The sequence below is a fragment of the Podarcis pityusensis genome (assembly GCF_964106645.2).
Source record: "Podarcis pityusensis genome assembly, chromosome: 8".
Classification (NCBI taxonomy): Eukaryota; Metazoa; Chordata; class Lepidosauria; order Squamata; family Lacertidae; genus Podarcis; species Podarcis pityusensis.
Window position 1 is genome coordinate 87,100,619 of NC_138033.1, and position 14,247 is coordinate 87,114,865.

The window sequence follows — 14,247 nt, forward strand, 5'->3', positions numbered from 1 at the left end:
GGATGTTGTTTTTGTTTCAAACATTACAAATTTTAGACAAGATGGATTGTTTCAAGAAGTGGCAGAAATATATTTCCAGATTTGTTTGGCAGGGCAAGAAGCCTCGAATAAAATTTAAGATATTAACTGATGCTAAAGAAAGAGGTGGATTTGCCCTGCCAGACCTCAAACTTTATTATGAATCAGCAGCTTTTTCCTGGCTGAGAGAATGGCTGCTTCTTGAAAACACTGACGTGTTGGATTTAGAAGGTTTCAATAATGTATTTAGTTGGCATGCATATTTGTGGTACGATAAGGTCAAAGCACATAAAGCGTTCAAAAATCATATTGTTAAAAAAGCACTGTTTAATGTTTGGATAAGATATAAAGATTTGTTAGAAAAGAAAACCCCAAGATGTTTGTCTCCAATGGAAGCGAAGGCACAGAAAAAACTCAATATGGAGGCCAAATGGCCGAAATATTGGGAAATTCTGGATCAAGATGGAGACAGAATAAAATCGCAGAGCTTTGAAAAATTGAAAAATAAAGTGCGAGATTGGCTCCATTATTATCAAATAATGGAGGCATACAATTTGGACAAAAAAGTTGGTTTCCAGGTGGAAAAATCAAAATTGGAAACAGAATTGTTAGATTCCAAAATTAAGAATTTGTCAAAAATGTATAACTTGCTGTTGAAATGGAATACTCAGGATGAAACGGTGAAATCAGCAATGATTAAATGGGCACAAGATGTTGGACATAACATAATGATGGCTGACTGGGAACAGTTATGGACCGCAGGTATGAAATTTACAGCATGTAATGCTTTAAGAGAAAACTTAATGAAAATGATTTATAGGTGGTACATGACACCAGTCAAGCTTGCAAAAATCTACCATTTGCCCGATAAGAAATGTTAGAAATGTAACGAGACTGAAGGCACATTCTTTCACCTTTGGTGGACATGCCCAAGGATTAAGACATTCTGGGAGATGATTTATAACGAAATGAAAAAGGTATTCAAATATACCTTCCTGAAGAAACCAGAGGCCTTTCTCCTGGGCATGGTCGGCCAATTGGTGTCAAAGAAGGATAGAACTTTCTTTAGGTATGCAACAACAGCAGCAAGGATACTCATGGCAAAATATTGGAAGACACAAGATTTACCCACCCAGGAAGAATGGCAGATGAAGTTGATGGACTATATGGAATTGGCAGAAATGACTGGCAGAATCCGAGACCAGGGAGAAGAGTCGGTGGAAGAAGATTGGAAAAAATTTAAAGATTATTTACAGAAATATTGTAAAATCAATGAATGTTAGAAAAATGTTGGAATGAAGTTACATGGCTTTAGTAGAAATGTTATAAGGAATTAAGTATAAATAGATTAATAGAGTATTAAAGGAAAAAATAAGGTTAGAATGAGTTAAGATAATTATAGGATAGAAAACAGAGGAAGATGGAAAGGAATTGCTGAAATAATTAACAGAAGTGGAATACAAAAAGGGAGGTGTGAGGAGGTCGTGGAAATAAGTGAATGAAAGATGGGATAATGAAATTGTTTGATTTATTTTATTGTTTTTGTTTTGTTTTGTTAGTTTAATGTATTGTATTGTTTTGTTTTTCTTTTTCTTTTCAGTGTTTAAATTTTTTTGGAAAAGTAATAAATATTATTTTTTTTTAAAAAAAGGAAGAAACAAGAGACAGACAAGGCTTTTGCTTCCCATACACTCCCTCTCACCTCTGCTCTGAAGTCTGCATAGTCTACCCGGTCAATCCTGCTGTCTCGGAAAGTCTCCAGGTCCTTCTTCCCTTCTGCATTTAACAGGACGATGTCTTCAAAGCGGATATTGAAATTGTCCAAGCGCTTCTGAAACTCTGCAGTGTACTAGAGCAAAAGGCAAGAAGGTGGCGTAAGTGAGCACCATGACTTAAATCCAAAAGGGAATCCAAAATCCCAAAGAGCAGAATCAAGGTAGGCTCCACTGCAACCCATGAGTGCTTGCTTGAGTCTCCTGCCACCTCTCCACAGCTTCCTGTAATCCAAGGAGCAAAGCAAGGGCCAGGTGAGGGCAGCAAGCAGCAGAGGGGACTATCCTAGGCTAGAAGTTCTCAAACTCTACCCCACCGTGGACCTCTTGAAAATTGCTGGGGGTCTTGGCAGACCGCTCAATGTTTTCTTCTGCCTGTTGCAGAAATTCTAACATGCTGTGCTAGATGCTGTATGATTTTTAATTTCATTTTTCTTACTTCTTTTATTTCCTATATACTGCATTTTTTTATACAGAACAATTGCAACTTACTCGTGCGATTTTGACCTTACATGGTTATAGGCCAGCTGGTTGAAATTGCACAAATTAAAGCATGGACGGTGGAGAGTTTCCCTGGTATAGAAAGAGCTTTGAAGCTCTCTGCCTTGCTTAGTAGGCCTGTGAGGCTCTCACAGGAACTCAGAAGCCCCACAAGATCTTGTGAGAGCACCCCAAAGCCCGATACGCAAGGGGGCAAGAACCCGCTTGGTGCACAGCCCTGGAAAGATAAGGATAGTCACATGGGGATGGTTCCAAGAGGGTGGCTCAAGTATAATGTTTTTGCATAGATGCCCCATCCATGGAACATAACCCTTATGTAAGATGCAATTGTACTGGATTATTGCTGGCCAGCTCCAGCCTCCCAACCCTCCATTCTATATGCTCTCCTACAATTTTCTTTTCTTAACCCAAAACAGCTTAGATCAGGCTTCAACCTCGGTCCTCCAGATGTTTTTGGCCTACAACTCCCATGATCCCTAGCTAGCAGGACCAGTGGTCAGGGATGATGGGAACTGTAGTCTCAAAACATCTGGAGGGCCGAGGTTGAGGAAGCCTGGCTTAGATAATCTAAAGGTTTGAGTGGGGAAAGTCTAGGCAGGGAGAGGCTCCTTACTCCTCTCCCTCCCGTCATTTTCCAGCTCAGAAGGACCCTCCCAAGCTGCTATTTTTACCCATGAGGAGAAAAATGCAGGAACCCCAAGGACTGCATCTTGCTAACTTCTACTCAGAGTAGACCCGTTGACATTAATGGGCCATAGCTAGCCATGTATATTACTTTCAATGGGTCTACTCTGAGTGTAACTAGCACTGGATACAACCAATGTTTATCCAACTGAGAAAGCATCTTGGACTAAAAAGGAATAGGTTATGCAGCCTCTCCTTATTTTGCTTAGACTTGCACCTTGCTGAGCCTGCTTTGAGTATTAGGGTTTGGTTGTTTTTTAAATGGAGGAAAGAATCACAGGACGCTTCATAACATCTAATTTGAGTCCAAGTCTCATGGGAGTAGTTTCAGTGAACCTTGAATTACGTTCAGAGATTATGCATAGATTAAACCAAAATTTGGTTTTGTGGTCAGAATTAATAAACTATGCAAGAAGAAGTGGCTTATCTGAGGGGGCGGGGGCAGTCCCAAAGTTCATTTTTGGTCAAACAAAACAAAGTGTTTGTTTACTGATTACATTTAAACCTTGTATTTGATATTTTTTTATGCCCGTGGTGACAAACAATAAAATGCAATGCATGATCAATAAGAAGAATCAAAATAACCTTAACAATAAAACCCTATACAAGGATAACTGTGACTTTAAGGATGAATGGGAACTCTTTACAAAGTATCTGAAGACGCAACAAAGCGAACTGGACTCCTTGGCAGGTTTTGAATAAACATTCACAAACTTTTTATTGATAGTAATCAGCTAAATAGTTTGAGGATCTATACAACTTTGTAACATGCAGAAAACAGCATTCTTAGAGAAACCAAAGACTGGAACTGAGGGAAGTCGGGGGGGGGGGGTTCTGTGTGGGAGGGGGGAGGGAGGAAAAATGGGGGGGACACAGGATGATATGTTTTTGGATAACATGTCTTGTTATAATTTTGAATAAAAAATAAAAAATAAATAACAATAAAACCATATAAAAATAAGATAATATTTTTAATTTAAATGCAAAAATGGCACTCAGTAATTGTACAGAAGAAACATGGGGGCAGCCCTGTTGTTTCCTATACAATCCCCCCTGAATGATGGAACACAATCAAGCTGCTCCCAGGCGCACTTGCTACATTTGTGTGCTAAGTATATGGCAGCAAGAATCCCTGTGTGTTGGCGCTCCAGGCTGTGGGTGGCTGGATTAACTACTTTTAAAAGTTTAAAAGGGGAGAAAGCATTTTATACAAATGGAGGCAGCATTGTAGCCTTTGGACCACCTCATAAGTACTTTGGATAAATAACTGCAACTGTGTGTTTCCGCATGCATCTCAAATGGATTTTCCTTTAAAATTCTGCATGGAAATGAGATGTCTGGACTTACTCTTGTGGCACACAGACGCCTGGTGTTCAACAGAGGAGACTGGCCAGGGGTTCAAGAGGAACAGACACCAAAGGAAACTGCGTCACTCTGCCTAATGGTAGGGCCAGCCCTACGTAGCAGGCATGCGCTTCCTATAACTTGCCCAAGTTCACATCCTGGCTGCACTTTCTGAACCAGCTGAAATGCCTGAATGATCTTCAGTGGCAGCCTCATGAGGAACCTGTTGCTGCAACCTGACTGAGATGTAAACAGAGGCGTGACTCATCATAGCCAGATCTGACACCTCTGGTGTTCTATGGGATGAGTACATGGGGAGGTTTCCTGTTTGCTTGTTTAACGCCAAACAACAAAAATCCAAATTTGCCCAAATACTGCAATTATGCAGCTTGAAACAAATGCATGCCAACTGGGTAAATCTGCGCAATTTACTTTAGTGACATAATTTGAGGGCAGAGTGCAACTAAGGTTTTTTTATGGCTCCATCTTACAGCCATTTCACACGGGAGACATTCCTGAGTACTGGGACCACCCACTATTTCACTCACTTGCCTTCTAGTGGTGTCTGGATTTGTTGTACAGCAGCAGCGAGGAAGGAGAAAGAAAGAAAAAAAGGCGGGATGAGCCAACAGGCATGTGGACAGCAGTAGTGCTATGAGAGGAGCCAAGACGGTGCTTGTAGCAGCTGTCAGCAATGAGAGCTGCTACAGTCACCTGAAGATTTGTGATGACACGGAGGCTCTGTGACTGAGTGGGAGAAGAAGAGATGTAAGTTCAGCAGAGGAACCTTCTTACCTTGGAAACTTGGAGATATTTGTCAAGGGTGTAATTGTCCTCCAGCTGCAGAACTTCCCAGAGACCAGCCCCATTCTTACATTGCCTGAAATAAGGAGTGGAAACAGGTCAACCTGGCCTCCCTCCTTCCCTCCCCTTTCAGCATCCCACAATATTGCTGGCTTGCTTGATAGTTCCATCCCACTCAATGTGTGTTCTTAGCTGTTGCTCACATCGCTTTTCAAAAACATGGGTACCATTCTCCAAATCACATCACATCTGGAGATGTGGCAAACTTATTTACAGGGAACCACTCAGCAACGCACAAACATTCCAAGAAGGAAAGCAGAAAATGCTTAAATAAACAAACAAATCCTGCCTGCTAAACCACAAAACAGAAGGTGGATTAGTATTGCTCAAAGGAGCCTTAATTTTAGCTCCTTAGGATCAACAACGCTCTTGGCCTTGCTCTAGAGTCATCTCGGTAGGAAGCAAGGACAGAGCCCCAAATGTCCTGTGTACTCAAATGCCCCCTGAGTAGCCTGACAGCAGGTAAACTCACTGATAAGCAGAAGTGATCTTGAGGCTCTTCTTCAGGCCAAGGTGCTCAGTGATATTCATGGAAGGAGGCAAGTTGCCAGGCATGTCGATGAACTGGAGAATGGAAAGAGGAGCAAAACATCATTTAGAGCCAATTAACGCTAACAGACCAGGGCAGGGATGAGCCTTAGAAATCCCTTTTCCAGCTAGTTCTAGAGGCCCACAACAGTGTGTCCTCCTGCTTCTTCCAGCCCTTGACTGCAAGAACACCTATTTGGAGAAGACCATGCCTGGTTGAGCTCCTGCTGCCCACTGGCCTGGCCCACTCCTGCCAAAGGACTTGGACGGCGCTTCTGGCCTTTGGGACAGGAGCCATATGTAGCCACATCTCCTTCCACAGCAGAACCTAATCTGAATCTTCTCTGTTTCTGGCCCACAAAGTTTCCCACAAACTCCTGAGAGAGTCATCCTCGTGCACCAACTGTGTGTAACTGATGAGATGAGATCTGGTCCACAAAATCTTATGCCAAATACAAGTGAGGCCTTGTCAGCATATAATATCTGTGCTCAGAGAGCTGCAATGGTTTGCCAATTTGCTACTGGACAACATTCAAGGTGTTACTATTAGTACAGAAAGCCCTTAACAACTTGGGGCCAATTTACCTGTGAGATCACCTCACCCCATATATACCCACTTGGCCGCTTGCATGTGTGGAACTGGAACTGCCACAGGTCCCACATAATACCCGTGCTACATATGCAAGAATTTGATCTTGAGTCTGTGTCCAGGGCAGCTGTCTACCAGCTCCATTGGGTATGCCGGCTGAGACCTTTCCTGGCTGAGAGCTTGCCTGCCTGCACATTGTCTCCCCGGAGTGGTACATGCTCTGGTTATCTCCCACTTGGACTACTGCAATGCGCTCTACGTGGAGCTACCTTTGAAGGTGAATTTTTTGAACTAAATATCTATGTATTGATGGTTGGGAACCTCAGGCCAGGGGACCAAATGCAGTCCTCCTGGACATTTGAACTCTGCTCAGGCCGCTCCTACTCTCCCCAACCCTTTCCAGTCCTTCTTCACACCCTCCTTTCTTGCCTTGGCTGAAAGGTGTCCTGGAACTGATCATGCCTCTTCCTTGCCTGGGTGGAGGAGAGAGAGGGGTGTGCGTAGAAACGAGCCTACTGGGCAAAGGCAACATGCCCATTTGTTGCTCTGCCCGCTTTTGCCTCTGGCACTGCCCGTCACTGGACGTGGGCTGCCAAAGCTTGGCCAGAAGGAAATACAGCTCTTGGGCTCAAGAAGGTTTCTTACGCCTGTGTAAATGACAGTGTCTCTCGTACCACGGGACTCTTTGCTGTTTTTCGCCATTACTGTAGCACTTTTCCAAGTACAGTACAAAGGATTTACTGAGCAGGGTTGCCTGGGAGAGTTTTGGCCATGCTGACAGTAATCTGATATCTCTGCTCCACTTTGTGAGTTCTAAGTGCAAAAGGAAGCCCTGGCCTGCTTCTTTCCCTCCACCCTCTTCCTGCAGTTGGCTGAAAGGCAGTGGCAGACACTTCCATTCTAGATGCAGATTAAGTGTTAATTGTTATTTGATGAGATTTAATTCATTCATTGGCATGGTCTCCTTGTGCCCGTTGTGCCGGAGGGTGAAAGAATGAAGAGGGCCAAGAGATAGCTTAATTGGATCATTCTACACAGCGTGGCAGGCACCTTCTCCTGGGTGACACACAGAGAAAGCCAGAGGGAGGAGGAAAGGAAAGGCCAATCTCGGCTGCGCAGAACTTTGTGCTCAGCAAAGGCCGGAATCCTGAGCTAAGCATGGATAGGATGGCAAGTTTTTGTGAATGGGGTTCCCAGCCTCACTAATGCAGAAGGAGAGCCATTTTCAGGGAGCAACTGGCTACAACAGTGCAGGTTAAGCATCAACAGGCAATTGTGGGTTGGGCAACAACTGGTATTTGCCAGGGGAACTAGTTTTTTGCCTGCCCTCCTGATCCAGCCCCCCAGAAGCTTCTGCAGCTTTGTTACAGCAGTGGGGAAAAACCCCTCTCTGTCGTTCATCCAGACAATCAAGAAACAACACCAGAGTTTAAAGACACATTCCAGTCCAGCAAGTAATGCAAAGTGGGAGCAGTAAATGGTGTGGCCTGAGGAGACTTCCAAGGGCCAGGAAAATAGGCCCACAGACCTGAGGTTCCAAACTTCTGCATTGAAAGAAGCAGAATGAGAACTGGGTTGATTGGGCACAGGAGCTAAAATCTCTGTGGAAGTTCTTTTGCAACACTCCCCCCCCCGAATTAATGGAAGTGGTGCAAGAGCACATTGGTTTCTTTACTAATGAGAATTAGCAGGCAGGGGAGATCGACCTTGTTAGATTTTTATTCTTTGACATTAACAAGTCTTGATCTGCAAGCCTCAGGGGAGGGCATTGCTGCAACATGGGAGCGAGTTCAACCCAACTGCCAAGGCCACTTCCCTGATCAAAAACAAGCATCTGAATTGCAGGTAGAGGGTTCCAGATTCAATGCCTGGCATCTCCAGGAAGGGCTGAGCCACTTCCAGGGCTTATCCACACCTGCCTCTTGCCACACTCTTCCCAGGCCACAGCAATTTATTTATTTTTTTACGCAACAAAAACCCACTCTTTAGCATTAATCAAAGCAAACATCAATTTGGGTTTTCTGTGGATTGCTGTTTGCTCTGATTGAAATTTAAAGAACAGCTTTCATGGGGAAAGGACGATCTTTAAAGCATGGAGTGTGCCTGGAAAGAGTAGAGGAAAGGTAAGTGTGGATTAGCCCCCAGTGAGTGCAGACAGTGGGGAAGAGGTGGACCAATGGGCTGACTCAGGTTTTGGCAGCTTCCTATGTTCCGTACACAGCAATCAAAGAACAATGGGAGCACAACATAGGCTATGAAATTAACCCCACCCAATCAACTAGAATAATAATAATAATTAATAATAATAATTTATTATTTATAGCCTGCCCATCTGACTGGGTTTCCCCAGCAACTCTGGGCAGCTCCCAACAAAATATTTAACAAAATAAAACTTCAAACATTAAAAAATTCCCTAAACAGGGCTGCCTTCAAATGTCTTTTAAAAGTAAGATAGTTGTTTCCTTGACATCTGTTGGGAGGGCATTCCACAGGGCGGGTGCCACTACCGAGAAGGCCCTCTGCCTGGTTCCCTGTAACCTCAATTCTTGCAGTGAGGGAACTGCCAGAAGGCCCTCAGCGCTGGACCTCAGTGTCCGGGCTGAATGATGGGGGTGGAGACGCTCCTTCAAGTACACAGGACAGAGGCCATTTAGGGCTTTCAAGGTCAGCACCAACACTTTGAATTGTGCTCGGAAACGTACTGGGAGCCAATGTAGGCCTCTCAGGACCGGTGTTATATGTAGGTCTCTCAGGACCCAATGTAGGTCTCTCAGGACCCAGTCACCAGTCTAGCTGCCACATTCTGGATTAGTTGTAGTTTCCGGGTCACCTTCAAAGGTAGCCCCACGTAGAGCACATTGCAGTAGTCCAAGCGGAAGATAACAAGAGCATGCACAACTCTGGCAAGACAGCCTGCGGGCAGGGAGGGTCTCAGCCTTCATACCAGGTGGAGCTGGTAGACAGCTGCCCTGGATACAGAATTGACCTGTGCCTCCACTGACAGCTGTGAGTCCAGAATGACTCCCAAGCTGCACACCTGGTCCTTCAGGGGCACAGTTACCCCATTCAGGACCAAGGAGTCTTCCACACCAGCCCGCCCCCTGTCCCCTAAAAATGGTACTTCTGTCTTGTCAGGATTCAACCTCAATCTGTTAGCCACCATCCATCCTCCAACCGCCTCCAGGCACTCACACAGGACCTTCACTGCCTTCACTGGTTCCGATTTGAAAGAGAGGTAAAGCTGGGTATCATCTGCATACTGATGAACACCCAGCCCAAACCCCCTGATGATCTCTCCCAGCAGCTTCATGTAGATGTTAAAAACATGGGTGAGAGGACGGAACCCTGAGGCACCCCACAAGTGAGGGCCCAGGGGTCTGAACACTCATCCCCCCCCCCCACTTTCTGAACACGGCCCAGGAGGGAGGAGCGGAACCACCGTATAACAGTGGCATCTTTTCCCTGCAACTCTTGGGCAGATTGTCTGCTTTTCCATACACACAAACTCACCTTGTAGATCTCCTGATTGGCCCAGTGCTTGCACACCAAGGTCTGGACGTTTCCCCCAAGCAGGAAGGTGCCGAAGACCAAGAGAATCAGTAGCCAGGAGAAGAGGAAGCTGAAGATGACACCGCTGTAACAGGAAAGACAGGGAGAAAGTCCTGCAAGTCTCAACACGCCCCCTCCTATTAAGAACAGTTCTCCACATCTCTGAATCAGGTTGCAATTTTTTTTAAAAAATCAAAAATCACATGAATGTCCACCGGCATTTGAGTGCAAATTTCTCCTCATAGACATATTTTTTCAAACACTGACCATTTTCAGAGCACCCTCAGACTAGATCCCCTGAAGGTCAAGGCAAGCACTTGTGGATGGCCATACTGACCACTGAGTTCTGACTGACCACCCTCCCTCCCTCCTCCCCACCACAAGAACACTCTCTTGTACCTTGGTGAACACTAATCTTTTATTTTTCTTATTTATTGAATTTATATCCCACCCTTCCTCCTGAAGGATCCCTTGTCACCCTGGAACAGAGTTTGGAATCAACCCTCTGTGCTGGACTCAGACATGCCCAGGACTCAGGACTCAGATGTGTCTTAGAATCATAGAATCATAGAGTTGGAAGAGACCACAAGGGCCATCGAGTCCAACCCCCTGCCAAGCAGGAAACACCATCCGAGCACTCCTGACATATGGTTGTCAAGCCTCTGCTTAAAGACCTCCAAAGAAGGAGACTCCACCACACTCCTTGGCAGCAAATTCCACTGTCGAACAGCTCTTACTGTCAGGAAGTTCTTCCTAATGTTTAGGTGGAATCTTCTTTCTTGTAGTTTGGATCCATTGCTCCGTGTCCGCTTCTCTGGAGCAGCAGAAAACAACCTTTCTCCCTCCTCTATGTGACATCCTTTTATATATTTGAACATGGCTATCATATCACCCCTTAACCTCCTCTTCTCCAGGCTAAACATGCCCAGCTCCCTTAGCCGTTCCTCATAAGGCATCGTTTCCAGGCCTTTGACCATTTTGGTTGCCCTCCTCTGGACACGTTCCAGTTTGTCAGTGTTCTTCTTGAACTGTGGTGCCCAGAACTGGACACAGTACTACAGGTGAGGTCTGACCAGAGCAGAATACAGTGGCACTATTACTTCCCTTGATCTAGATGCTATACTCCTATTGATGCAGCCCAGAATTGCATTGGCTTTTTTAGCTGCCGCGTCACACTTTTGGCTCATGTCAAGTTTGTGGTCAACCAAGACTCCTAGATCCTTTTCACATGTACTGCTCTCAAGCCAGGTGTCCCCCATCTTGTATCTGTGCCTCTCATTTTTTTTGCCCAAGTGCAATACTTTACATTTCTCCCTGTTAAAATTCATCTTGTTTGTTTTGGCCCAGTTCTCTAATCTGTCAAGGTTGTTTTGAAGTGTGATCCTGTGTCTTACATTAAGAGTAATCTGGCTCCAGCTTCTCCCCTCCTCTCATAGTCACTGGGATCCTCTCGCAAGACCAGCCCATATGTGCCAAAGGAAAGCCCCAGGAAGTTGCACAAGACGATCAGCAAGATGACGGTGCAGGCAATGACACCTGCAAGCCACCTGAGGACAGAAAAGTGGGGCGGGGACACATCAGTGAGGCTTGGGGGAGATAAGCAAACAAAAATCCACTGTACATCCTGTTGCCCACAGACCTGGATTCTACTGGGTGGCTTGTAAGTAAGGGGCTCTCCATAAATGAACTTCTGATTTTATTGTTACAGCTGGTTTCTTAAAAGCTCTGTTATGCTTTTTAATTGTTTGTGTTATTTTTAATATTATATGTTTTATTAAGGACATCTGAATGCCCCTGTTTATTTGAGATTGTGCATTTTAATTGTTTACAGTACTGGTTTTATATTTGTAAACTGCTTAGAAGCCATTTTGCCACAGAAGCTGTTCCTAAATGAAAATCCTCCTCCTCCTCCTCCCGGCCTTCCAGATGTTGTTGGCCTTCAACTCCCATCAGCTCCAAGCAGCACGGCCAACGGAGAGGGGTGATGGGAGATGCAGTCCAGCAGCACCTGGCGAGCCACAGTTTCCCCAGCCCTGCTATAAGAGATGTGGCTCAGTCACAGAGCAGGATCCATTGATGAAGCATCTCTTGTTATCAGGGGCCAAGTGAAGTCTGACCTGTTCTCCAAGCCTTCAGTGATAAGCCTTTGATTGCTGCTTATGTTGAGTTTTTTATTCTGTCACTGTTGGTTTGTATTGGCCCTTGTGATTAGTTAATTGCACTGCTTCTCCTGGTCACTTGCACTTCTGCTTTGAACTGTATGTGTGTTTTTAAATCTCCTTTGTGTATTACTGTATTTTATTGATTATTTTTTATGATTTGTGGAAGCCATGTTTCGGCAGAAAGGCATCGTAGAGCTTTACATACATACATAAATGTAACTGAAGTGCTTTAAATGTTCTTGAGCACTCTATGCATGCTAAGTATTGTCAGTATGATTTTTAAAGTATTTTTGTGAGCAATTAACTGGCCAACAGATTTTTAAAATTATCTTTATTATTACTTTTATCTCCCACTTTTCCTCCAAAAAATCTCAAGATGTGTGGCATAAATGGGTTCTCCCTCTCCATTTTATCCTTACAACAACCCTGTGAGGTAGGTTCAGCTGAGAGACAGTGGCCATCCCAAGGTTTGTGCCTGAGCAGAGATTTGAACCTGGGTCTCCTTGGTCCTGGTCTATCACTCTAACCACTACAGCATAATGGCTGAACTTGCTGAGCAGACGGGAGGGATAAAATGAGAAGCAGATTGGCATGAGGATGGGTCAAAAGGATGCATAGGAGAAGGCTGTTCCTCCTGCGTGCAAAGCACAGAGCTCCATTTTACCTGTATGTCTCGTAACGTTTTGCCTCCAAAAAATAGGGTCGGCTCTTGTTCTCAGCCTTCACCAGAGCATCATTCATGGGACGGGTGTGATCTGAGATCGGAAAGTCGTCTGGGATGGACTGCAACTTTTGGCCGGCCTTCTCTATTTCCTCCTTGAGCTCTGCAAGGCAAGTGCGGAACATCAGGTTTGTGGTTTCTTGTCACACGTTCCTGGGCTGGGCACTGGCATGAAAAGCAAGCCTGGCACCACACCCCAATGCCCCCTATTCAAATTAAGCCCTGGCTAGATGAACCTACACCATACAGTGGAATTACAGCCTCCAGCCTAGCATGGGAAACAGAGGAAGCTGCCCCCTGCTGGGTCCATCCGGCTCAGCATTGTCCACCCTGGCTGGCAGCAGCAGCTCTCCAGCGCTTCAAGGAAGGAGTCTTCCCCAGCCCCAGCTGGAGGTGCCAGGGACTGAATATGGAACCTTCTGCATGCAAAGCAGATGCCCTACCACTGAGCTACAGCCCTTCACCCTCAGCATGAGCATGGAAGGGCTTAACTCACCTTGAACAACGTCCGCCATCTTCACCTGAGCTAGTCCCGGGATAGAGTTGAAGCTGCTATTGGCCTAGAAGCACAGAAACCGAAATGTCTTATCACACTGGGCCAAGTGTGAATTTTGCTAAAGAACAAACAGACGTCTCTCTTCTTGCTCCAAGATTCTTTAACTACTTACCCGGCGAATCATTTCAGAGAAATTAGCCTTGGGAAGCCCATGCAAGGTCTTCAAAACCTTTTCTACTGAAGGTACCTGAGGGAACAAACCACCGATAAAAGACAAGTGCTTGGAAGTAGTGAAGAAAGTGAAAATTGTGTGCATTTCAATTAGTTGTATTCCCCCCTGCCCATGGAAAATTCAGGGCTTTATCTACAGTTATAACCATAACCTGGTGCCGTCCAGATGTTTTGAACTACAACTCCATCAGCTCCAGCCAGCACATCATTGTAGACCAAAAGACCTGGAGGACACCAGGTTCCTGAAGCCTCCTCAACTGGTAAGAGGCATCCCTCTTCCCATTTCCACCTCCCCAGTAGCTCCTACACCAGGTTGGGGAAGCCTGTGACCTAGAGGAGGAGTGGAGAACTTGTGGCCCTCCACATGTTGCTGGATTTCAACTCCCACAATCCGTAATCTTTGGCCATGCTGCCTGGGGCTGATGGGAGTTGGCCAACAACATCTGGAGGGCCGCAGTCATTGTGTAGAAAACAAGGGTGCAACTGGAGAAGATGGTGGCAGGTCTATGATCAGATATTTTGTGTGTGTTTTTAAAGGGATAAATGCAGCAGCAGATCCCCATTAAAATCAGACTGGGTAGCAGCCAAGACTGGCCCTGTGATGTGAGGCAGCTGCCTCCAGTGACAGATGCTGAGGTGCAGAGCTGTGAGTGCCGTGTGGCTTGCCCTGTACCCCTTACAGTAGCCTGCTGCCCTCAAATGCAGTGGAAGACGCTGTCCTTTCACCTGTATTGGAGTAAAAGTCAACCACCAGTCCAACTGGCTTCTGTCTATGCCTTGGGGCTTGA

The 14,247-nt window shown here is 45.4% G+C and overlaps 1 protein-coding gene across 1 annotated transcript in view; it reads right to left on the reverse strand.

Moving 5' to 3' along the window:
• The window catches only part of PROM2 (prominin 2), a 46,405-nt gene that overhangs the window by 15,297 nt on the left and 16,861 nt on the right, over positions 1-14,247 (reverse strand). Inside the window, exons 8-15 of the mRNA XM_081017347.1 lie at positions 13,401-13,475; positions 13,229-13,292; positions 12,676-12,835; positions 11,244-11,396; positions 9,811-9,934; positions 5,656-5,747; positions 5,115-5,199; positions 1,721-1,867 (exon numbers count right to left, since the gene is read on the reverse strand). Of these exons, the coding sequence (XP_080873473.1) occupies positions 1,721-1,867; positions 5,115-5,199; positions 5,656-5,747; positions 9,811-9,934; positions 11,244-11,396; positions 12,676-12,835; positions 13,229-13,292; positions 13,401-13,475 (900 nt within the window). The remainder of the gene's footprint in view (positions 1-1,720; positions 1,868-5,114; positions 5,200-5,655; positions 5,748-9,810; positions 9,935-11,243; positions 11,397-12,675; positions 12,836-13,228; positions 13,293-13,400; positions 13,476-14,247) is intronic.